General features: G+C 38.9%; 3 protein-coding genes across 3 annotated transcripts; 1 reads left to right on the top strand and 2 right to left on the bottom strand.

Annotated features, from left to right (window-relative positions):
• Window positions 1–3: 3 nt before the first annotated feature.
• On the bottom strand, window positions 4–18197 carry MONOS_2291 (putative CCR4-NOT transcription complex subunit 1; the record flags this gene model as incomplete). The annotated part of the gene is made up of 7 exons (XM_067872204.1): window positions 4–16862; window positions 17070–17256; window positions 17353–17379; window positions 17449–17506; window positions 17601–17724; window positions 17790–18100; window positions 18179–18197. 7 exons carry the CDS (start codon window positions 18195–18197, stop codon window positions 3057–3059), a joined length of 14532 nt encoding a protein of 4843 aa, XP_067733770.1. The 3' UTR covers window positions 4–3056.
• A 72-nt stretch (window positions 18198–18269) lies between these two features.
• Window positions 18270–20799, bottom strand: MONOS_2290 (putative oxysterol-binding protein 8; the record flags this gene model as incomplete). The annotated part of the gene is made up of 3 exons (XM_067872203.1): window positions 18270–20490; window positions 20548–20628; window positions 20706–20799. The coding sequence occupies 3 exons, from the start codon at window positions 20797–20799 to the stop codon at window positions 18611–18613; spliced, it is 2055 nt and encodes a 684-aa protein (XP_067733769.1). The 3' UTR covers window positions 18270–18610.
• A 585-nt stretch (window positions 20800–21384) lies between these two features.
• Window positions 21385–24143, top strand: MONOS_2289 (Protein disulfide-isomerase, active site cysteins missing; the record flags this gene model as incomplete). Its single annotated transcript, XM_067872201.1, has 6 exons — window positions 21385–21523; window positions 21589–22251; window positions 22430–22745; window positions 22991–23227; window positions 23427–23526; window positions 23761–24143. The coding sequence occupies 6 exons, from the start codon at window positions 21385–21387 to the stop codon at window positions 24064–24066; spliced, it is 1761 nt and encodes a 586-aa protein (XP_067733768.1). The 3' UTR covers window positions 24067–24143.
• Between the last annotated feature and the right edge of the window lie 2140 nt (window positions 24144–26283).

Genomic DNA, 26283 nt, shown 5'->3' with positions numbered 1-26283 from the left:
TTCATTCTTATTTTTCTTTGCGCTGTTTAGACTTTGAAAGATAAAATTTGCACAATAAAAAAAATTGCATTTGGATTTCCATTCACTCATTAAAAAAACAAAAAAGAAAAAACTTCAAAAAATATTTGTCACATTGAAAAATAACTTCATTTGAAAAAACAATAAATCAGAGAAATTACTATGCACCTTCTCAACAATTTGTTAAAAATTAAAATAATTGACTTTTCACAGTTTTTAAGATTGAACTTTTCCCATAATTAATTTGAATGTGAATTTGCTAAAAAATCTGATTCAAATTTAAAATTAAAAAGTTTGCTTTGCGGTTGGAAATATATATGAAGTTATAAAGATTATCACTGGACGCTATTTTTCTGAATCTTTTTCTTTTTTTTTTTTTTGTGAAAAAATAAACATTACATTCTTTAAATGAAATTTCATAACATTTCTTCCATTTGATATTCATTTTAGATTTCTTATGATAAGATCATATGCATCTTTCACGTTTTCTACAATTTCGGAAGAGCGTTTGTTTTTTAATTTCATTAGAAATTTATTTTAACTTATATAAAAATTGAAATTATTTTTATAATTCTCTCAGAAAGTACTAATTTTTATGATTTTTACACTCCATTTTCCGTTTTGGGACGAACATCAGAAAAAAATTTCATAAGTTTTAATCATGAAAAAAACAACATCTCTTCAAACACTAATGATAACAAACAATTAAAGGAAAAAACGCAAGTACCTGATCATTTTTCAGTTAAATTTAAAAAAATATTAACTTTATAGTCTTGTATTTCAGTGTTCTACTTCATGTTTGTCATCTGCCGCAACAAAAGATTATGCAATGGAATCAACATCAAATCTTCAAACTCACCTTCGTCAATCGTATTCTGGAAGTGAATCAAAATCAATTTATCAAACAGATAGTTCTTTGCAATCAATTGACGACAAATGGACATTATTCTCTTCAAGCGCAGATGCAAATAAAATGAATGAAAATCTACTTTTTCCAGTGGAAAATGAACTCAAAAGAACGTTTCCTAAGCATTTGAAAGGAAGTCGTTGGAAATATGATTCAATTGGAGAATCTTTTGAGATGAATGCTTTTCAACAGAGGATTTACCATGCTAATTTTAAAATTGCGAAACAAAAGAAAAGCTATCAAAATAATAGTAATTCAAAACACTTCAATGAATTGCTTTTTTCATCAAAGGATTACTTCAATCAAACAATTGATCCAAGTTTGATTTCATGTTCAGTAGTTACAAGATCAAAAATATTTTCATATTCAGACGATAAAAGCTCGATTACTGTAAGATCTTCACCTCATTCACCTGCCTGCATATCTTCTATTTCTTCTTCTTCTTGTCTAGAAGACAATATATTTAATACTGCTTCAAAATGGTCATCTTCGCGATCAACAAAATCAAAGTCTGGCTTTGAGGCTAGATTTAACGACGAAGATGGCTTAAGGCTTGAGGCTGCTCGTCTGCATCGCTTTAAGTTGCTTGAAACATGGGAGAGAGAAGATGCTGAACTTGCTGCTGCACACGTGAGCTATGTTTCGAAGAGCAATGAAGGAGCATTTGATATTGACAGAGAAAGTGTTGAATTCTCGAGAAGCGAGCACATAAGAGTCCGAAGAGAACTTACTAGAAAACAGATAAAGGATGCAAAAAGACATTATTTAAAGTATCACGAATGGATTGTGAAAAACTGGATTACAAGTGAAGAAGAAAAAAAAATGTGGGAAGAAGCGGAAGAAAAGATACTGTGCATCCAGAAAAGTAATTTTAACGAGCTTCAGTTTAGCCAGCTATCGAATGAAACACTCGAAGAACTGAAGAAAAAACTCAGCGAAGCAGACATCCTTTGCCTATCTGAAGAAGAAAGAGAAAAATTGAAGCAATGTATTGAACAAAAGGAAGAGAAAGTGAAAAACAAGTCTAATTTTGGAGAAAACACAGAATTAATGAACTTCATTGAAAGAATCACAAGTGAAGTTGACTTTGAGTCGGCTTTTAAGAGGAGAAAACGAAAGGATTGTCCAAATGAAGAAATGAAGATGAATCAGCGATTTAGTAAATCCACGCAAGATCACATGAAATGCAATTCCACACAATCACTTTCAATTCCGTTAAATCCTCAAGGAGCGAAAAGTTATCACGAATTATTGAATCAGAAAAACAGCAAAGCTCTTGAAAAACATGAAATTTATTCAAATCAACTTTATGAAGATAATTCACATCATTTTCAACCATTAGCAAAACCCTCACTCAAAAATTTCGAATATTCTCGGTTAGGTCAATTGATATCAGCATTTCCAGAAGAGCTGCACAAGAAATATGAGGCCGAATCGATCTGCTTCATGTATCCTTTTGGAGGAATCTCTTTTCATAAACGTTCATCCGACGCTTCATCTTCAAGCAGATCTTCGGGTTATTTTCAAACAGATAATTGTGATAATGATATCATCATTGTTTCTCCATTTCTCCCCAAAAATTGCACAAAAAACCATCTCGAGCAAAGAGAACACTCTCAAAAATTAATTCGATTTAATATTCACAGTCAGTTACTCACGCAATGGAAAGAAGAGTCAGATAAGATTTGGTGCTTTGATACTTTAAAGTTAAAGAAGAAAAGGAAAAATCGTCAGAAACCTGGCAACCCCGACAAACGTGAGAGACTTCGACGCAAACTGTTAAAGCAACAAATGGAAGAAAAGGCAAAAGAAGAAGCCAAATCTTTAACTGATACTTTTTTGCACCCAAATAAAAAAATTTCGCAGCCACATTCAAATAGATGGATTAGAAGTTTTTTATAATTTATATTTTTTTTCCAATTAAAACAGCAAAACGCTGAGTTATTTTTCTTTCTTTCTTTCTTTCTTTTTTAATTCAACCCATTTACTGATTATTTTTATAATTTTATTTAAAGACAATTACCTGAAGTCAATACATGCACATTTTTGAAGTGGTTAGAATTGAATAAAACACAACGAAAAAAATATGAAAACACCTATTTTAGGTGAAGATGCGAAATGTATTGTCTATTTATTCTGTTTTTGTTTTATCAGCCTGTTTTCTAATTTCATCAAACAATGGTCCTTGATAGAAGCTCGTTTCATTCAAAAGCTCAAGAAGCGCAGCAGAAACACCCCAAGGAGGAGAATTTGGAGTTTTGAAACGATTGATAAGAACTTTAAGAATAGTCCATTGAATAATTGGAAGAGAGTTACAGAAATCATTCGATTGAGAATGAGTCGGTGGAGATGGCAGAACCAAAGATTTAAGATCGGCAGGCGTAAACAAAGAAGGCTTTGATTCAGAAGGGCTTTCCGAAAGTCTGGTGGTGAGTGCAGTTACATCTCCATTCATTGCAATAAAGAAGAGAGAATGTGCAGCTAGAGCAGTAGTTGGGCTTGGGCACGTTAAAGAAAATGAAATACTTTCAATTAATATCATCATAAGAGGCTCAGGAAGAGATTTACACAAAGCAAAGAAAATCGAATAACCAGAAATTGCAAAAGGAGAAATAACAACATTTTCTTTTCCAAAGCAATTTGAAGGAAATAGCCGATTAGCAAGCGGTGTGACTCCAGGATGAATAACTGAGCGATCAAGAACATAGCACAAAATATATCGAGCGACATTATTGAGAGCAAATTCATCGCATAAATAATATGGGAAAGGAATGCCTGATGTTATTGTCAACATCTGATACAAGTCCTCCATCAAATTGCTATCTTCTTTGGTTAACTTTTCAAGGAAGCTGGCTCGAGGCAACGTTTCATCAGCACTTTGAGTAGGAGGTATGAGAGTTGAAGATTTCGTGTCAACAGTGTAATTGAGAAGCTTCTGAATCATTCCAAGTCGATCTCGAATCTTTGTTCGCTCATCTACGTTTGGTGCAAGATATTCGCTAACATATGCATCTACATCCTCCAAATAATGCTTTGTAATTAATCGATAATTCACCCTTGGCACATTTTGAATAGATAGCTCTGGCGTTTGCAAAACCGACCAAGACTTCAAAGGAAGAGTAGGATTTGGAAAATGGCTTGGTATGCGTTGAGAAACAAGAACTGTGGAAGTAATTTTGTTTAGTATATCAGTTAAGCTGTGCGGAATCGAATCAACAAAGTAAGGAATGCTCGTTGCAACAAAGTCAGGGAATGCTTTGCATAAATCATCAATAAGTAAACTGGCTGATGCAAGTATTTTCTCCTGTATCTGCTTTGGAGGAGATGCAGCCAATGCATGAAATCCTTTTGCAAGAATATGAGCATATCGTGACCAAAGATCATTCTCCAAGAAGAGGTAAACTGGAGCCTGTGAAACATTATCTCCTCCAGTATAGGCATATCTGTTTGATGCCATTCTATTCATCATATAAGGCTGACGAAGAAGCACAAGATACTCAGAAGCAAATGTGAACATTTCCTTATCGTCCATCTGCCACAGCACATCGCAAAACACGAAAATTGAGCTTTGTTCAATCAATTCAGCCTCTCTTTGCTTCTTTAATTTTAATTCAAGTTCGTTTAGCTTATCCTTCTTTTCAAGGAAGTTCATGTTAATGGTTGATATAAATAACGGAGTCTGACCTACAACACGAGCAGCATCCATTTCAGTAAAATCTTTGACTGGATTAGGCAGACTCGAAAAGAATGAGTCGACTATGGGAAAAGCTAAATCGTGAAACTGACTGCAAACAAGATGGTAAGCGAACGTTGGCTCGCTATACAACTCATCAAGTGCTGGGGAGTTGTTGGGAGCAGGTTTCAATTTTGGATCTACTGAAAGTTGGGTAGTGAATATATATCCGTTGACATCTCGCAATTTCCCCTGTTCTTTCATGCGAAATGATAGACCTTCAACAGCCGCCATAACTTCACGGAATATCGCTTTGATACGGCGACTAAGAGCAACTTCAGTGTGTGGTTGACGTTGGATAATCATTTGGAAAAAGAATACAAGTCTTTCAGAGAGAATCTCTTTAGTCTGCGAATTTTGTGCCTTTTCGGGATTGATCTTTTCTTCTGCGACATCAGCTCTAAGATCGCTTGCCTTATCCAAAAGTAATGAAGCCAAGTGGCGAAGATTTCGATAATCAACGAGGAGAAGATGCTCATCTGCCCAGTTCACAAATATTTGAGTTGTCTGAATAAGCTTATTCCTTTCTGTGCATGTTGGTGTTGTTCGAATCCAGTTGCTATAAGCCTCCTTCACAAAAGTTGCTATGTTGTCTTGTGTTATCACCTTGTGGAAAATGACAGGTTCAAGTTCAACTTTCCGTTTTCTTTCTTCCATGTTTGGTAGTGCGCCTAGGAGCGAAATTGCTTTCGTTTTTGGATCAACAACACAAAGTTGATCGCTCAATCCAACAAAGAAGCTCTTCAAATTTGCATCAAAATTCGTAGAAGGTAATTTCTGAATGGATTCTGAACTTTGTGTAGAGCTTGATGGATCATCCAAGTTTTCTTCTTCTGTTCCTTTCGTGCTGCTTTCATTAATATTACTTCCATGAATTATCTCGTTTGACGATGAGCTAACTGCACCACTTTTTGCTTCACCAATTTTTGTGTCAGCAGCATTAGAAAGAGACAAAGGTAAATTGCGCTGAATAAGGCTAACTGCATCTTCAACCCTGCCTGCTAAAATAGCCAGTGATGTATCAATAATTTTCGGTAACTCTATCAGAACGAGATCTATTTGCTTCCAAGCAATTGAAAGACGAACAGCGGGTGATCGTTCATCAGAGTCGTGTGGATATGTTGGAGAACTTGGATTTGTTTGCCGGCTTTTCAATAAATCGCAAAACAGCTCGTGCTGAACGTGGACGTTTTCTAATCCAACATTTTTAGCTTGCAGAAAATCGGTAATTGTTGTTAAGTCGTTCAAAGGTCCGGATGCAACTGTCAGTTGAGAAAAACATGTTATTGAAGAAGATATCTTAATCCAATCATGCACGATTTTGATGATCAGCTGAATCAAAGGTACTGCATATATCAGCAGTGGATGAGGAGCTACTTGCAGGAAGTCGTTTTCTTTATCACGATAACTCCACAAATCGCTTGCAAAGTTACTTGTCAGATCACGCTGGAACCTGTCTGATTGTGTGAAATATGACATGCTTTCCCTTCTATCAAAATCATTTGTCCATGAATTACGTGCTTTCTCTTCAACCTTACGAGAATATCGCTTCTTTGTGACGAGAAATGAATAGTAAGAGAGTTCATTTAGGAATTTCATAAGTTTTAGTGATGCGTGGAAATATAAGACAAGAGATGGAACAAGTGTCATCAACACAACCGGTGCTTGCTTTTTCTCTTTGGGAATGTCAATGTCACAAGGAAAAGGTCTTTCCGCAGGAGACAGTTTTCGTTGGCTGGGAAGAGGAGATGCATCTTCAAATGATTGGCGAATGAGCATCATCAAATGTGGAATGGCGCCAACTACAGTATTTTCCACCAAAGTCTGATCTAAAAGAAGATCCTTCGAGTGCTCGTCTAGGTGATACGTTTCCATCTCTCTGTTGAGACCTTTTTTCTTGTCGTTCTTTTTCTTTTCAGGAAACAGTGGATACAAATAAAATGTTGTTTTCCACATCGAAGCTAGAATTGATGTAAATAGATTCAGAACTGGAGGAGCATCAAGAAGACCCTTTTCCAAAAGCATGTATAACGAAGATATCAAAGAGTCAATACGAGCTTCTGTGATTATTGTTGTAGCATTTGTATGGTCGATGTTTCTTATTAGATGTGGCATCTTATCCGATGGTACCTTCTCGTCATAAAAGGAGTGGAATGCCATTTCACTCTTTGTTAGTTGATGTTCAATTGGTAAATTGAACACATCATAGGGAAGTAATGCGGCACTTCCAAACCGTAGATAAGGAGCCATCTCAGGAGACGATGACGCAGAAGAAGCTATTTGGTATAAAAGAGTTTCCCTGATAGCTGTATGTACAATCTGAGGAGAGAATGATGAAAGCGCTTCAATGGCATGCACATGCAACAAGCGAAATGCTTTGTCAGCGTCTTTAGGAAATATCTCCTCTTGTGGAAGCGTAGTGCAAAGCAAAAGAGCAAGATTCCCACAATTAGCAACGATATCTTCAAGTTTCGGAATTTCAGTCATTGGCACTCCAACAGGTCTTCCATCTGTCTTTAGAGCTTCGTTGTTGAGATTTTTGAAATAAGGATCAACGATAAACACTTCAGTTGCTGGAGAATGAATATACCCCAATGCATAACGTGTATTGCGGATAATAGGTGGTACAATGAATTCCTCCTCTTTGATCGTATCCGTTCCTTCTTCAATAAATGATGAAAGATTGAATGTCAAATGCGAACGAGCCGAATCAACAGCCTGAGCAGATACATCCTCTTCAATACATCCTTTAAACAATTTTTTGATTTCATCTTCCAAATTCCTATAAAAAGCGCTTGCAGCAAATACAGGAGAGTCCGGAAGCCGCTGGTTTCTACAATTCGCCTCTTTTTCATCGTTTTCCATCCACAAATCGTCTTCAGATTCCCAATCAAGTTTTATGTTTAATTTTTCATAAATGGATTTAATCCTCATTTGTGATAGATCCTGCATTGGATGTTTAAGTGAACGATCACCCGCTTTTTGAAGCTGGTGGCCAAGTTGTGTGAAAAATAGATCATGATCCAGCTTTCGTGAGTTAAATGTGGGGAATGCAGACAAAGGATAAGCTCCATCAGAGAAGTTTACACACGCAGGAATACAAGAATTGTATATTTTTGGAGTAAACTCATTCTTTTCTCTTAGTGATGAGTACTGCTCAATCACATCCTTCCACGTAAAGTGCTGTCTCTCAACAAGCTGCCTGTGAAACGAAAAGATTGGAGGAGCGTAAAATACTCGTACTGAGGCGGGAGGTCCATTACACAAATCTCGTGTGAGACGATGTACAGCTGAAAATAGAAAACGATCTCGAACTGCAGTAACAATTCCATTCACTGCGGTCAACAATGATTGTGCCATGAAATTAGCAACTGGCTGGCGAGTGCCAATGTCTCCCACATTGACCTGTTGCTGGCGTTGAATTTGTACCATTTGCTGATATGTGAGTTCTACAGCACGACGAAGGCAGTTATTGTACTCCAATGCCCATGTCTGAGTGAGAAAAACAATAAAAATTCTCATATCTGTCGAGAGCGTCTTTATCCTTTGCAATTTGTGGGCTTCTAGATGAATCTTAATTTGTTCATTTTTAGCCTTGTCAAAATAGCATTTTAAAAATCTAAACTGGCAAGGACTATCCAGAGCCCGCTGCATATTTGTTTGAAGCATTTGTCTAACATTCTTTGCAACATCTTCTAGACTTGGATAATTCGGCGGCACTAACTCCTGCTCTTTAGCAATCAGATCCAAGTCCACGCTTAGCTGTGCAATTTTGTAAACATTTTGTAAAATCATGTTTAGTCTTGTGTGAAACTCAATAAGCCGTTTTCTGAAGCGTTCTGCTGTGATATTTCGTACATTCTCAAGATGCCTTCGAAGCTCAAGTACAGTAAATGGATTGGTATAACAATTGCCGTGGAAATAAGTCAAAGGAGACTGGGAATCTGTTCCTTTCTTGCCTGAAAACAGGTCCAACTTAGGCGCAGGAAGAGAGATTCTGACTGTCGTAAGTGATTGCTGGTATTCCTCCCATTTGTATTGTTCAGTGGCTGGTAGCATATTGTGAGAATCGCGATAAATGGCTGATGCGAATACACGCAACAAATTCGACGATAGAATTGACAGATCGATATTTCGTCCTTCTCTGGAGGCAAGAAGCTGTCGTTGATCCATCATTGAAGAGAGAGGTGTGATCACAACTTTTTTATTTGATTCGTTTCCTTTGAGCGTATTTATAATATAATGAGAATTGACTTTGATTGCGTTTTCAGGAATGATTGAATTTATAGTACTTAAAGATCGAACAAGATTTGACGAATTCATTGTGTGATTCAGTTCAGGAGGAAGCATAATCATTTTTTCTGGATGAAATCGTAATGGATCTGCAAATGCGTGTGTTAAAACATCTTCACAATTGTATTTCTTAGCCATTTCAGTTAAATATCGAATTGCATCTTTTCTCACCGAAAAATGCTCACCTAACACGAAATTCAAGAAGGCCATAGCCTGCTTCCACACCATGTCTGCAGTCAAGTATATGTAATCATCACACACAGCATTTATTGCAAAGCTGGCAATTTCTATCATATCATGCTCCACATCTTCGTGGTCTCTTACATCTTCGCGAATATGCAGCTTCAGTGTCTCAATCAATTTTTGCACACCGTGCTGTATAAAATACTCCTTGGCAAAGAGCAATGTCTGTCCCAAGCACACATCCTGGCAGATTGCATATGCCTCAGTGCTAATTGTAAGTTGAGTTGTACTTTCATTAAGCTTTGTCTCCTTTGAACGATTATCCACAGCAGATGATGATGATGAAGCAGAATCAGATTCTGCTTTCTCTGCTTCATTTACAGGCTCAGGTCTTTCATTTTCAGTGCTTGAAGCATTTATTTCTGTTGCATTATCACTTGATGTTTGAGATCGTGTAACCGATATTTTTTCTGTTCCAGTATAGCTTGAATGTTCTGATAAGATCATATACATCACTCCAATAATAGTTGAAGGGATTGCCTTTTGACAAATATACTTGAAAAGATCGATGGGTATATTTCGCATAACTTCCACCACTTGTGTAAACAGGAATAACATGAAAGGCGATTGTGGATGCATCAATGGAGGAAGTGCTCTATCAGGAAACTCTTCTTCTGCGTCCTCCGTAAATATAGAGACAAAATGAGTTGCTTTCAGGAATCTGACATCAGGGCGGCGACGCAACCTCAATAATTGCGGAGGAATTGGACGATGATTTCCACAAAGCAATGAATCTCTGTCAAATCCCACGCATAAATCAGAGGAACTTCTCGAACTACTTTCAGATATCGGTTCTGGTGTTGAAGAAGAGGAACCCATTCGAGCTAATGTGCTAATTGGTACAAAACTGTCACCATCGCATTCTTTTGCAACTTCTTCGAGGATGGAAGGCAAAACGGCATCATACGGATATCCTTCGCAAAGAAGCTCAAAGACATGATAAGGATGCAAACTGGCAAAGCGCTTAAGTTCTGTTTTCTTCTTTTCTCTGAGATTTGCTGCTTTTTCAAGCTTCGCTTTTTCTGCAGCAAGTATTTTTTTCCTTTCAATGTCTCGTTCGTTCTCTCTTTTTGCCAGCTGTGCTTGCAGCACCTCTGCTTCTTTTAGTATATCAGAAGCTGTGGGAGTAGTAATAGCAGAAGTAGAAAATACAAGCTTTGCAAGTGCAGGTGGAAGCAGGCTTCCTTCCATGACAGAGGAAACAGAAGAAGGCAAATGCTCAGCAGGGATCATCAGCTCCGCTGGGCTGAATGCTTCTGAAGGAGGTACTGCTGTGCGGACGGGTGATTTCAGGCTATCGAGCTCGAGTTGAATGAGATGGGAAACTGGCTCAGGAAGATGGGGCGCAAAAGCAACTTGCTTGTTTTTGATTGCCTGAATAATTTCCGAAGGAGGGGAATAATCACAGAAGAGTGGAGATGTGTTTGCTGCAAATGAATCTAATAATTCACCTTCTGTTTCAGCTGCTTTATCGCTTTCCGCAGATGCTGCTTGTTCTGAAGAAGGAGAGGAAGATGAAGATGAAGATGACGAAGCAGAAGCAGATTCTGATGTTGCTGCAGTCGAATTCAATGGCAATGGATGATCTGAGTCATCGGACTGTTTCAGTTTCTTTTCCACCTCGCAGTTTGGATTGTACAAAAGCGGATATTTTGTCAATGTGTCCAACTTCTTTGTGGTCAAAGGGAAAGGCCCCTGAGGATATTCAACAGGAGAAAGGGGTGCTGAATCTTCTCCGCTAATCTCGTCTTTCTCTTTCTCCTTTTCAGAATCTTTACCCTTTGAGCTTTCTTTTTCTTTCTTGTCTTTATGTTCACTGCTCCCCGAATATAAGCGATCGTGATGATAATCCAACCCTTCTTCGTCTTCCATAGCAGCATCAAGCGCCCATGTCGTGCTTCTTCGATAGGAGCTATCGAGCTGCAGCTTTCCTAATCCATCTTCGATTGCTTCAATCTTATATTTGATCGACTTACGTATTGGTAACTGATACAATTCTCTCAAAAGCTCAACAATTGAAAACAGCCATGGCTGGCACGGATTGCGGAACACATAAGACTCCTTGCAGTGAATGAGTATGTTGTGCACAAATGGGACAATAGCATGAAGTCTTCCTGTTTGATGTCCATAAATAAGAGCAGCTTTTAAGTCTAGTTGGGAACTTGGTATTGGTCGGTTGTTGCATATCACAAAATAGCCTAAAAATGATCCCAACGCAGCCAACTGGTTGCGTTCGTAGCCTTTTTCGGACGAAGAATGGTCAAAACGAATTAGCACAGAACAAGCTGAAAACAGCTCAGCTTCCACTTTTCTTCTGATTTGTGAGTCTTTTGTCTCAGCAACCAGATCAGAATAAAGTTTGGCTTGGTTCTCAAACTGAGTTGCTTTCACCAACACAACAAATTTCGCAACAAAATCAGAGTATTCTTTGCACAGTTTCTTCAGATGCTGTGCTTTTTCTGTCACATTGTCTCGTGAAACTGTATTCATAATCTTCATCAGCTGGCCTTGCATGTTATCTGGTGGAATTGGTATTAGAACATCTCTCTGCTCTGGTGACATCAGCAGAAGCTCAATGTTTGATGTAACTGTGAACTGCGATTTACGCAGTGCATCCGCAAAAGATCTTTTGGAATTCTCGCTATTTTGAACTCTCTGTGCAAGCGGAATAAAACTCTTTGGTGAATATGAAGGGCCAGGCGGTGGTGACATTCCCACTTCTCCCATTTCACGTAAGGAGTCTCCTGCAGCAACGCCTGCTGCTCCTGGCAAGCCTTGCCCCTGAGGAATGAACGGATCACGCTGATACGCTCCGTTGGCTGAAGTGCTTCCATTGCTGCCGGGAGTGTTGAAATGCGGAGTAAATGGAGCGCTGTTAACTGAGAGAGCAGATGCAGGCTGAGTATGTGCTGCTTGTGGAAATCCTGTAGGTGAGCTGCCAGGCAACTGTTGCGTTGGCATCTGTGGTGGCGTGGCAGCAGCTGGGCCTTGTGAATTTGACATTGGCATTCCAGGAAGAGGAATGTTGTTATTGAAATGTTGCGGATATGGTGCATTTTCCCTCTGAGCACCAGTGGCTTTGCTTGCACTGTCAAATATTGTATTTGGTGGATGATTTGGTCCAAAGACTTGTGTTGGTGTGATGAATGGAGTGAACTGTTGTTGTGTTGTCGAGGCAGGCTGTTGTTGAGGAGGAGCAGATTGAGGATGTGAAGACACATTTCCTTCAGATGAACTGCTCGGTACAGGTGGACCTGCTTGTGATTGAATTGTATGTGGGGATGGTGCTGGATAAGGATGAGAAATTGTGTGAGCAGGAAGAGGTTGGGCAACTGTTGTTGCGATGATTCTTTGATCCTTTATAGTCGCTGGTGGAGGTAACCCAGAAATAGAGTGACCAAAGTGTGTGGGTGTATTTGCGTGAATGGCAATGCCTCGATTAAGCAGACCAACATCTAGAGGAGCAAGATTAGTTCCGCTTGCACCAATCAACTGTCCTCCAGGTGTCACAGCTGCTGCAGTCGGCCCTCCAACATTGGCTGCGGTTGCAACCCTTGCAGCGGGAGCGAGTGAAGAAGAAGATTTCACCATCTGTGGAGGAGTGCCTCTGGCCGCGCTTCCGTCTCCAGCAGCTGTAATATTTTGATTACCATTCCCATTTGGAACAGCACCAGCATTGCTTGCTCCATTCAACACGTTAATTGCGCCTTGAGCTTGTGGCTGAGAAGAAGACGGTTGTGCAGTTGTTATTGTTCCTTCTGCACCTTGGCTGTTCTGTTTGACTTCTGTTGATGAATGAGCGTGATCACTAGAAATGTCTTGCTTGTTTTCAGCTTCGCCTGTTTTCGGTTGAAGACTCTTTAGTCTATATTCAAGTTGGGAAACAAATGACTTGTTGAACTGAAGGATGTTCTGGTTGCTGAGAAGGCTACGGAAAAAGTCTGGATAATCACTAAGATTTGTAAGAAGCTGTTGGACAAGATGAACAGCCATTGTGAATTGTGAGCTTTGGATCTTCGTTTGAAGCGCTTTGGATGTAAGTTGAAGTACCTCATTTGCCTCAGGAGGTTCAATGATGTGTTTGGCAATCATAGTTCCAATAGCAACTGCAATTGGCTTGTTGGCAGATGTCCCCTTCACAATGAAATCTTTGTAGATATCGATAAGATAGGTAATCACATAATTCAAAACAGTTCTTTCAAAGCTCCTTCCACACAAACAGGTGGCTCTGATACGATCATCTGGAATTCTGAGTGTGCTAAGCACAGCTGGGATAGTTTTCCATTCATTCAGTTTTTTGATAACTTTTGAATCTTGCTGTTTGTGGAGATCGTCGATCATGATGAATGTCAGCTCATCAACAGCAGGGGATACAGCTAGTTTTGAAATAGCAATCAGAATTTTTCTTGATTCTCTTAAAGTGTTTAACGGTCCTTGTGAACAAAATGCGGTGTTCGCATTCAAAAACCGTAGAAGCAAACCCAATGCATGTGAAGACACAACAGGCACATGCTCGACAGTATCGTCCTTTACCTCACAAGTAACCAATGTCGATATCAGGCATTCTGGCACAAGCTCGTCGCTGAAAAACACTGGCGGTACAGGCGTATGATGCGCATCGGAAAGAATGTCTGATGGCTTCACACGAAGCTCCAAATCCTCTCGGCTCAGACTGCCCTCGTCCGGCATGTCCAGCTCGTCTTTCTTCTCCTGCACGGTCTTTCCTGGAACTTGGACGGAAGTGCGGCGGTAATGGCGGCTGAAGCACACAGCACGTCGCGTCCGTACAAATAGCGTGGTCAGAATCTGCACGCTGGAGAAAAAGAAGATCTCTGGATCACGCAGCATTGTTGTGCGGAGCCAACTAATTGCACTGATCGGCGGATCGCAGAGTGGGATTGGTGCATCACCAGGTAAAAATGAACTAGATGATGTAGATATCAATGTGGATGAAGGAGCTGAATCATTAGATGATGGGGCTTGGTGGAATGCAGCCCTTGGATCTATCTCAAAATCAGCAAGTGAAACAGATAGAAGCACAGCAGCAATGCTTGCCTGTGTCCATATCTGCGGGGTCTGTGCCAGCTGCTGGGGGATCTTTTTGAATTTGATTGGAGGAGACATCAGTCTCGAGAATATCTGCTCTTTTCTGCAGAGCAGACTTAACAGCAGTGCTGCCTCGTTTGTGAGGATACGGGGGTCAGAACGTGTGTTGCGGGGTGTGGGGATATGACGATATCTGAGCTTAACCATCGTTATCATCTCGGACACTGCCAATAAGAGCAGATCTTCATTAATCCATCTCAACATGCAAAAAGTGCTTATTGGAGTGCTCAACGTATCAAACACTGAAATTCGCTCGCTTATGATTTCAGGAGAGAGCGGCTGGCCAGGCACAATCAAAGATCCCTTTGGATTCTTCGCTGCAGACTGGAAAAGATACGAAATGGATTCGATTCCAGTTTCAAGGAAAGACATCAGGCAATCCTTGGTAAGTGACTTCAAAGTGACCAAAATATCTGCTCGCATCAGTGAAATGGTGAATATCCCTACCAAAATTGCATCAGAAATGAATCGTGAGCTTTCAGTGACTGTCCCTTTGGCAGCATCAAAGATGCGATACTGTACAGGCGCCTGGGCAGCCTGCTGCTGCTGTCTTTGGTAGTCATCGTTCGCAATGAGAATAAGCGTGAGCAGAACATCCAGACAACGGAAAATGTTGTACATGCGTTTCGTTAAGCCCTGCCCGATGGTGTAGCGAGAGATAAAGAGAGCAAAGGTATCAGGAACGGAATGAGAGGCAAACAGTGGAAGAGTCTCAATGGGGCACAACGGAACAGATGAAGGAGTTACTCGTGCAAATGTAACTTCTTCTGTAACAAGAGCTGTTAATTCAGCTAATTGCTCTTGAGAACGCGCCGGCTTGATGGCTGATTTCCGCCTTTCAATATCTAAATTCAATTTTGATTCAATCTTGTTTTGTGTGTCTGCAGGAGATGAAGTGGTTGATGAAGAAGACGAAGATGAAGTTGAAGTGGGTGAAGTGGAAGAAGAATTAGTGGCTGAGGTGCTTGAAGCTGAGGCAGATGCAGAAGAAGCAGAATCGGAAGGAGTGGTTGATGAAGAAAGTGTAGCAGCAGCAGCAGCAGAAGATGATGATGCGCTTGTGTCGGTGTTTGCGTTATTGCTGTTGGAGATTCTGATGGTCTCCTCGATTATTCTATCCAGCTGAAAGAGCCTCAGGTTGAAGAATGGCTTTTCTGCTTGTGTGTCGCTGATCATTCCTTTGATCAGATCCAGCTGTGCTTTCGTGTTTCGCCACAAAAGACTTGGTTGATGTTCTGGTGCTGAAGGAGTTGAAGGTTGAGTTGATGATGATAATGGCTGTGGCTGTAAAGAAGAAGAAGATGATGATGATGATGACGGAACTGTCGAAGAACTCGCAGTTGCTATCGCTAAGCTTTGAAACTGTTTAGCTGTTGCTTCACAAACTTTTTTAGCCGATGCTGTGAATACACGATGAAGTGGAAACAGAGGAGGTGGTGGTAAGCCATTCCCTAGTGTCAAAACAGACATGGCTTTGTCAAAATTATAGCCATCGCTCCATTTTGATGGCTTGCCATCCATCAGATTTGCTATCATTCCTTCTCTTTCTGCTTCAATCGCTTTCTCAAGCAGCAGCTTCACTGAAGACCCAACGCAATACACATCATACAAAAACTCAATAAATATTCTGTGATCTGCCATGTTCAGCGGCCCATCATAGCACACAACCGTTGCCCAGTCAAATGCAATAAAAGGTGAAGGCAGAGGCTCTGTCTCCAGCTGAGGCATCATGTGCGACGAGGCAGAAGGAGACGTCCCCGTATCGCTGGTGGTGTCGCTCTGGCCCGCCTTCTTCTTCTTCCTGCGTTTCCATCGGGAGTCGTCTTCGTGTCCAAGTTTGCTGTCCTTCTCTGTCTTCTCGCGCTCTTCTTCGGCGGACTTCAGCTGAGCATAGCGATCAACAATCGCATGAAGCTGGTCCATTGCTGCTTTCACCATCAACAACTTCGCAATTCGATTCAAATTCTTCTGAAGAATTTCTCCGTCTAATTCTTCAATGTGTCCGCTCCTCTGCTTCTCGTTGGCAAACGCCCAGAATTTGGTGACCATATCATTCACCAGCTTCGAAATCACAGGCTCATTCAGAGTGCGCGAAGAGAGCGATTCAATCGATTTTTCAGTAGGTGATTCAGATTTCAATGGCTTGGCATCTTTCTGAGTCATCAGCAATTGTGGTGTCTTCACTTCCACACATGCATTCAGCAGATTGACCAACTGCACATCTGAATACATGTCGATCATTGAGCGATTCAAAATGTCAGATTTGATGGTCGATGCTGAGTCATCTGTATCTTCTGGTGGAAGAGGCGTGGCAAGCTCGGCCAATCTGGCTTCGTTCTCCTTCTCAGCAAGAGCACGGAGAATCTTGTCTTTTTCCATCTCTTTCTCTTTGGGGCTCTCTTTCTCTTTCTCTTTCAAGTTCTGATTCTCTTGCACTGCGAATGTCAGTGTATCCATATCGAAAGTTCCGAGAGATGGAAACTGGATACTCAGTTCTTTCAAATGATTCTTGATTTGTGGGAGTTTCAAAATGAATTCGCTTTTGGGGCGAGCGTTTGGTTGCTGTTGATGAAGATGATGCCACCATGATTTCATAAAATACATTTGAAGAAAGCAAACAATTTATAAATTTGTGTTAAATAAAAATAAAAATGATAATTTTTAAATTGTGAAAAAAAGAAAGAAAAAATAATTTCATTCAAAAAAATTCTGAAATACATTCAGCAAACTCGAAATAAGAATAAAATAATACTTTGAATTATAGCATACTACTTTCAACATTTCCCAAATAAGTCCCCACAGTTCAGATGAAACTCCTTTGGGAGGTTGTGGAACAGCATTTTGCGCTTTCTTTTCGTTTACTGATTTTGTATCATCAACAATTGAAGGAAGAGACAGAGTTAGTAATTCGTGTGTAATGACTCCAAGAGCGAAAATATCAGAAGGATTTGGTGGCCTTTAATAAAATCAACGTATTTTAAGTTTTGAATGAACATGAAAATAATAATCAAAAGAATAAAAATTATTTATGAACGAATTCTTGGATACACACTTTGGTTGCTCTTGAAGTCTATAATGACTGAAATCATAAATAATTGAAAACAAAAAACATTATAAAGAGAAAAAGCAAAACGAAAGTGCATGATACCTCTGTCCCGCTTTCTCTGGAACATTTTGCTCTTTGTTATGTTTGATGTTTGTTGTCTCTGTGGAAAACAATCATTCAAGTTTTTTTGAAAAAAATTCACCACATTCAGGAAAAAAAAATAGTACATAATTAACTTTAATGATCTATCAAACTCATTTTCAGATATCCTTCGTCTGTTATGAAAAAACTATCCGGACAAATTGCACCGTGGTGTAATTTTGCAGCATGCAAATCTGCCACCGCATGAATCATTTGAGCAAGTAATGCCCATGTTTCCTAAAATAAATTAAAATATTCAAATTTGCACTCAAATTTAGAGAAATAAGAGAAGAAAGGCTAACTTGTTCAGAAAAAGGTTTTTTCTCATTCTGTCGAGAAATGATCTCATCGCGTAAGGTTCTTCTTCCTCCGTAATCCAACACAATATGAAAAAAGGAATTACTGGAAAAGCATGCGTGCATTCGAATAATAAATGGCGAATGAATTTTCGTCATCAATTGCGTGAGGAACTGAAACAGCTGAAATTGTCGGGGAACGATTCTTTTCGCCTCAAGTTGAGACTTTTTCCAAACGTAAATGCGTCCATCCTTTTTGTTTCGAATTGTATATACAACGCTGGTTGTTCCTTTAGCAATGAGATCTTCTTCTATATCTACAAATGAGCAAAGGAAAATTATCAAAAGAATTAAGCATAAAACAATTTATTTCCAAGTTATCCAAAAATAAATACAATTTTCTTCGTTTGTCATGTAGATCGAATATCGAATTACGATCAAACTTCCAATGAAAGGGTGTTGATCTAATATAAAAATAAAATGGTATCAATCTTTTTTTATTATGCATCCAACAGAATTGCATTGTTATCTTATATGCATATTTGCTAAAACGTTTTTATGAAGGTATTGAGTTTTGTTCTTCACGTAAACGCATTCAAATATGTAATAATTAAATTTCTCCTTAAAAATTAAACAAAAATAAAAATTATTCTTCATTAAAAGTGTCCAACACAAAACAATAACGCAAAAATATTTTTAAAAAAATTCCAAATCGTGATAAATCCGTACACAAAAATGAGAAATCACAGGAAAAATTGAAATAAAAGCAATAATTCTGTTGTTTAATCAAACATTGTAAAACGAAAAACATAAAGTACGTTAGTATTCTAAGTGCAAGCAATTCCTTCTAAATGTGCCGGATGAATTGAATCACAGGCAGGCTCCTTGCATTCGTTTTGTTCCTTCGTCTGTTCAATCGATTTTTCAGCCGAAACCGAAGGCAGCGACTGCTGGTGCTGCATATGTTCATGCCCTCTCTCACACGGCGGAGGGCCCATCGGCCATTTCGCTCTCAGATTTCCCAGCCCCTTCTTCTCCATCGCCTGCACCGCCTCGTCGAGCGTGAGGAAGTCTGTCGCTTTCGTGTCTTCGTCCTTCTTGAGATGCTCGTGTGTTAAGGCAGGAGCTGTCTCCATCAGCACAGCCATATCTGGCACATTGTAGCAAGTGATGCGGCGCCCGCACGGGTTCAGCTCTTCCTCCGTCGAGTTGGCGCAGTCGATGCTCCAGTTAAACCTCCACCGCCCGTTCGGCGACTCTTTCCTCTCCTCAGCCGTGTGTGGTGCAGGGTCCCAGTGGAAATACCGCTGCCTCCAGCCAACTTTCTTCGCCACTCTTTCTTTCGCTCTTCTGCGCGCCTCGTCTTCCACCGCTGCTTTCTCCTTGAGCGCCTTCTCATAGTCCTTCACCCGCATCGCGTCGGTGAGGCTTCTCCACACCGCACGCGATTCGTACCACTCCTGGTGTGGAACAGCAAGTGCTCGCTTCGATGTGAAGGGAGATGTGCGCACGTCAAAGAACAGGATGGCGTTTGTGCCGGCAAGCGGTGAGGGAACAGGAAGCGATGAAGATGCAGCAGACTTTCCACTGGGAGAAGAAGAGGAGGAAGAGGAAGAGGAAGAGGAAGGAGAAGGAAAAGGAGAAGATGATGATGACTGCGATGATTCATTGTGTGAGCTGCTTGCACCTGCAAACGCCAATTCCTCTGTGCGGTCAGCAGACAGAGTGACAGGCGGTGTTAAGTGAGGCGGCTGCCGATGGTCAACTGCCCAGATCGCAGAAGTCCAGTCGCCCTGAATCGTCACCAGCGGCTTTCGCTTGCTGTCCTTCTTTTTGCTGGAAGAGTGGTGAGTAGACGAGGAAGCTGAAGAAGAAGGAGAAGATGAGGAAGCTGATGAAACAGAAGAAGGAGTAGTGGAAAAAGGAGACGGTGTTGACGAGGGGGATTCGGAAGCAACAGAAGCAGGAGATGGAGTGCATGCAGACGATGACGGTGACGGTGATGATGCTGATCTGGACGCCGATGACGGTGAAGGTGATGGCGTTGTAAATGATGACCCGCTGACGCTTTTCTTGATCTCTCCCATCGGAGTTGCTCCTCCTTGCATTTCAAATATTTCTGCCTTGACTTGATTGTACTTGCCGCCGAATGTTGGTTTTGCTTTGAAGTTTACAAGCGCCTCCAGTCCTGTTTGCTCGCAGGCAATGCGAGTTTTTCCAACGGTCTCCATTCTCATTTTGCCAACCACAACCCCACGTGCATACCAGACCGGGTATGTGATGGTATAAGTTTCTCTTCTACGCAACAAATGCACAAATATTGTTCCCAGCATAAATGTTCCAGCTGAATTTCCTGTAAAATTTGATTTAATCTTAATTTCTCCTTCAATCGTATATCCAGCATCCAGATTTTCGAAGTACATGGCAGAAACAGGAGGATGATGTTGAACTTGTTCCCCAATATACCACGTCCGAGTTCCATCAGGATGATCCCAAAAGCAACGAAAAACTTCGCCGAGGATAGGATTATATGGCTTTTTAACTCCGCGAGGACGTATGTGAAAACCAGAGATGTAAAATCGTGTTAAATGTGCAATACGATCTACAGGATCATCCATTGCAATTGCTTCCCGAAAGAACGCCATATGCGAAAAGAGATTTGCAGTTGTTTCAATAAAAGAACGTGGTTCGGATATGAAAGCAGGCACTGTTTGTCATTATAAAAAGAATATTTAAACGAAAGTTGAAATAAAAGCCAGCGCACTTGAAACACGCGTAAGGTCCGTGCCAGATGTTACTTGTTTCAATATATTTAGTAGTATGCTTCTCGGTTTGTCGTCAAGGACTGAACAAAAAATTTCATTCAGAAAAAAGTCAAAATTGAAAAATCGTTCAAAATGAATCAAATAAGTTTGGTCAAACTCTCTTCTTCATCGAAGACAGCCTGCATATCCTTTGCATCGTTGGATGTTTCGTCTTCAATTAGCACTGTTGTTGAAGATCCAATTGCTGACATTGAAATGACTCAAAGTTGTGCATTCGCAACTAACTTTTTATAATTCCACTTTTCCGTAATTTATATATCATTTTATTATTTTAGAATGTTTCAAGGCATTTGCACATTCTTTGAGGAATTTAAAAGGATAATCGAAAATTGATTGTTTTCCATAATATCATTATCTTGAAGATCAATTTAGATAAATGTTTCTATTTTTTTCTTTATTGGCTTTTCAGTCATTGTTTTACAATGCTGAAGCAAAGCCTGTTTTAATTACTGGTCCAAAATTACAGAAAACTATTTCAGAAGGATATTGGGCGTATGAGCACTTTTATCACATGAAAAGCAAATTTTTCTTATTTGTATACATTTATTTTATATTTGATTAATATATTTGTAAAATAGAGTGGTATGGAAGCACACGTTTATGATGTTGACTTTATTTCAATGTCTTATTTTAAAAAACATATGAATTTTTATATGATTTTAAAACTCTTTATCTGTTTTGAAATTGTGAATACTAGCGATATTTCGCAGGATGGTATGTTTTCTTTTCTGCCTTGTTTTTCATTGTTTTTTATTAGGTGCCCGAAATGCAAAAAAATGCAACCAGAATTTTACAAAATGGTTGATGAGCTTCCAGATTATATCAAAGCAGGTGAAATTGATTGCGAGCAATATGACGAAGATTGTCGAATGATGGACATCAATGAATATCCTAAAGTTAAATTTTATGTAAATGGTTTTCAAAAAAATTATGCTTGTATTTCTTTTGCTTTTTATTGTTTTGGTTGGTTATATTTCAAGGAACAAGCGTTGGAGCTTTTGAATATGATTACACATATCAAAATATGCTGCAATTTGCTGATAAAATGAGTAATTCAGCTGTTGTGACTGTGACAACACATATTGATGATCGACGAAAATCATATGATCCTTCAAATTTTGATGGAGATGGAACTGAAGACGGCGATGACTTCATATCATCTCAACCTGTCTCTTCTTCTGTTCCTCGTTTATTGTTCCCACATTTGACAACTTCTTCATATTCACTTCTCAATGCATCTCGACTCTTACGCGAGCTGCAGAAGCACCGTGAGAGGGCATCGTTTGTGCTTATATCACCAATGCTGAACTACCATTTCGACCGATTGGCGACAGTGCACCACGCTGAACTTCCATTCTTCTATCACTTGTGCTGGCCAGCGACAAAGGACACGTTTATCCCAGACAAGGAAAATACAGAGAACGAAGATAAGATAGAAGCAGGACTGAAAAAGAAGAAGCAGGAGAAGAAGCTGGATAAATACACACTTCCTGATGTGGAAGTTAATGACAAAGCAGTGAATGATGCGCTTTCCGCAATTGGCGTCACAGACGAGCTGAAGGAGAAATATATCAAGGCAGTGAAGCATTATTTGAGGGAAAAGGCAAAGTACGATGGAGTGAGCATCAAATTGTCTGAAAACGGTTTGAATTCTAATAATTGCAGTGAATAATATGGTGAGCCTGTTCTTTGTTTGTGTTAAATGTTATTTGATATTCCATTAACTGCTTGCTTATCTTCTTGTGAAACTTCTGTTTGAATTCAATGTGAAATATTTGGGGGGAAATTTTTTTTCTTTCAAACGCAATTGAACAATTGCAGAATCTGCGACACGATCTACACCACCAACACCTCCGTCGTTGCTGATTGTGACTGCAAACGGAACGTCGTACAACCATCGGTGCCCGAGCCATAACCAGGTTGCATCTTATGGGCCTTCCTCAGCAGCGCAACAGCAGGGGGCTGTTGAAGAGGAGTTCACTATTCCGTCGTTCGACCATCTTCTCCGCTTCTACAACGTGTACCAAAACGCCCAGCTTGCTTCGTTTGCAGTGGATATGGCCAAGAAGACAAAGATCGATGATGTTAAGACTGTGATTGCAATTGTAAATGGGACGAAAAATAAAAGATCCAAAAAGTTTGCAGTGAATGTGTCGAAAGAGTGTTTATGATGTATTTTAAAAAAGAGACTGTGAAAATGAAAAATGAAATCTTCGTTGCTTTTCAACTTTTTTATTTTTTTGTGAATCCAAACTCTGCGTATTAATGTTATTTTTCGTTTATTGCTTATTTTTATTTAATTAATTCCATCATTCGTTTTCATTTCATATAATTTTGATTTTCTTTCTTTTTTTTGTTTGTTTTTGTATGTGATGTTCACAGATTTATTGAAGCCTTCCACGATGTTTCACTGAAATACGAGACATATGCCCTCCCTCCTTTGGCTGAAAGCGCAAACACGATGCATCCTCCTCGCTCTGCTCTGTCAAAGGCATCGCCCGCTGTGCCCTTTTACACGTTTATTGTTGTTGATCACACACGTTTCCCAGGTTTCACAGCAATCTTCAACATATCTTCGAAGGTAATCCCTGATGTGTTCGTGGTGAATTGGAAGAACAAGTATGCTCTTATTGGAATTCTGTTTTTTTTTTTTTTTTTTTTTTTGTGTGTGTGTGTGTGTGCCTTTGGATGGATGTATTTGTTTTTGTTATGTACTTGCGTCATTCATTTTTACTGGTTATTTCACGATGTTAATGTTGTGTTGATGACATTATGTTAAATTATCTGTTTATCCATTGAATTATGTTCTTTTTTTCAGTACCAATTGGACACTACCAGCATCGGCAAGTCCAGAAACTGCACAAAACTGGACAAAGAATAAAATGTTCGAGTTTTTGGACAAGATTCAGAGCGGAAAAGTGTGGTTTTTTTAATTGAGCTGCATCTTCCTGATTATTCGGTTTTATATTTATCTGATGCTTCTCTCTCTATCTCTCTCTTTCTCTCTCTTTCTTTCTTTCTCTTTCTCTTTCTCTTTCTCTCTCTCTCTCTCTCTCTCTCTCTCTCTCTCTCTCTCTTTAATATTCTTGAAATTTTGTTTTGTTTTGTTATCATTTGCGTTACAAAAACAATTTTCTTTTTATTTTTTATAGTTAAAGCCAAATGGAGCTGCTTCACCATTTGATTTCTTATACACGCCGTTGTTTATGTATTGTGCGGCAGGTGCTGGTGTCGTTGTTCTTATTGCGATAATTATTCTCTGTGCATGCAAAAAGAAAAATGAGGAACCTGCTGTGCAATCCACTGAAAAGGAAAAAGATGATAAAGATACGGAAAATAAGGAAAGCTCAAAAGTTAATGATGATACGAAGGAAGAAAAAAAGATAGTTGAAGCAGACAAAGCAGATACAAAAGGAGTTATGATGAGAAAAAGTGAAAATAAAAAAACTATGAAGTAAATTCTTTTCTTTTTTGTAATAAAATTCATTCATCATCAATTTGCGTAATTTATCACACAACAGGCTGTTATATAAAGCATTTGTGGTAATATTTCTTCAGCGAAGCTCGGTTATAACCACCTCGGTTATAATCAAGACTGCAAATAATCACATTTTTTCGTGCATCAAAAAATTTTTGAATACTTTCTTGTGTTATGTCATCAATCATAATCGGACCTAAGTCTCTAATTACAGTCTGTGCCAAAGCCGATCCTTGGTGCGAAACCCGATCCTTGCATAAACATTGATCATGTTCATTTCTGAAAAATAATCTCTATATTGAATTTTTTTAAAAAATATCCAAGACAGTTGCATCTGGAATAATCATTAATCAATTAAAAGAAACAAGAACACAATTCATTATTTTGGCTGATGTTTTTGAAACCAATGAATTCTTTTATTTTTTGTGTTCACAACAAATAAAAATAAATCCAAATATTTATATTTGTTTTATTGCGAATTAAAATATATTATATATATATATAAATAACGAATACATCACAAATCAAAAGTTACAACGATTATTCATTTGATCATACCCCACATGTCATGAGTAACTCAACATATCTTTCTCTTCTTCAACTTCATCGCGAACTCGCATCCAACAAATAACGTTCCATTCCTTCGACAACCAAAAAGATATTTGCTACACTCCGTGATTATTAACTGAAATGGCAAATCGTTGTTGGCGAAAACATTATTTCGAAAGGTGCTTTATTCAGAGTGGTTAAAGCATAGAAGGAAGGAAGAGATGTTGGAGAAAATGGGCATCCTCTAACAATAAATGCGCTCCAGGTCAAAATAATAGAAAAATCAAGTCCTTGTGAAATTATCAGAAAAAGAAACAATTAAAGTTCATAATGTCCTAAACATGGTTTGATTTATTTTTGGTTTTTTTTTCCTTGGAAAAAAATATTTAACTTAGTGTGCGGATATTCTTGAAAAAGAATACTGTGAAAATGAAGAGCCAAAAAACTCAACAAAAAATGCGCATTTAAGCTATAAAACAGAAGTGAAATTACACATTGAACAAAATCGAGATTTATTGAGTTATTAAAAAAAATAAGCTCAATCGCCAGAGAATGTGAGACAATGGTTTGGAGAATTGTCTGATGTTATTAGCAGTAGAAACATTGATTCATCGAAAATATTTAATTTTGATGGATCTTCGTTGAATAAAAGTGAAAGCACAAGCAAACTGGTTGTTTGTCATAAAAAATCAAATTCCTCCATCTTCTCCAGCTCCTCCAAAAGTGCCAAATTCAACATTGTGCTTATGTGTATGTGCAGATGGATTCTCTCTAAAAAAATTTCTTCTTTGGCCAACAAAATGTTTAACCGAAGAATTTTCTTAACTTTCATCTTTCAATATTGAAGTTCTTCCTTCCTCAGGGGGATGGATTACTAAAGAGATTTTTAGAAGTGTCATGATCAATAGCAGGATTCCATGGATCGTGTCCAAAGTTAAGCCATCCACTGTGCATAAAGCCCTGTTCCTGATGGATAATCATGGAACTCATTCAGACGATTCTGTGGCAGATTTTGCAGAGGAACACAACATTATTATGAAGTGTTTTCCACAAAATATTACCCATCAATTACAGCCGTTCCACTCGTGCATCTTTTCTCGTTTGAAAATAACTGTTTACAATACATTTCACGTTCCTGTTCCGTTTTCGATACATTCCTACAGATCTTCCCATGTCGACACACTCCCTGAAGCAGTTACTGCTGCTTTAATGCCTTCGACTATAAAAGTAGCGTTCATAAAAACAGGCGTATGGCCTGTTGCAGCTGCCCCAGTTTTGGATCACATATCTGGATCCCCCATCCACTTTCACAATTGCAATTCTGAAACTTCTATTTCCTCGCAAGATTGGAGAGAAGAGTTGTTTGGGAATTATTCTCCTCAAAGCAATAAACAACTGGCTAAATTTTTTTGAAAAGTGACATCAGATCAAAAATTTGACCCATGGTAGTTAATAAATAATCATACCGTTACCATTATTCTTATTAATAAAACAAACTTTCACAATAATGTTTGTTAGTTTATTGCAAATTTCGAAATGAGAAAAAACATTTTTAAACATAAAATTATATATTCTGTTTCCATGATCAAAATTTAAATAGCTGATTAACAATGAATATGCTTCATCTTTTCTTCGTTCATGTTGGAAT

The sequence above is a fragment of the Monocercomonoides exilis genome (assembly GCF_001643675.1).
Source record: "Monocercomonoides exilis strain PA203 chromosome Unknown scaffold6-2077815, whole genome shotgun sequence".
NCBI classification, from domain to species: Eukaryota; Preaxostyla; order Oxymonadida; family Polymastigidae; genus Monocercomonoides; species Monocercomonoides exilis.
Note: the sequence above shows the minus strand (reverse complement) of the source record. Positions and strands in the feature narration are given on the sequence as shown.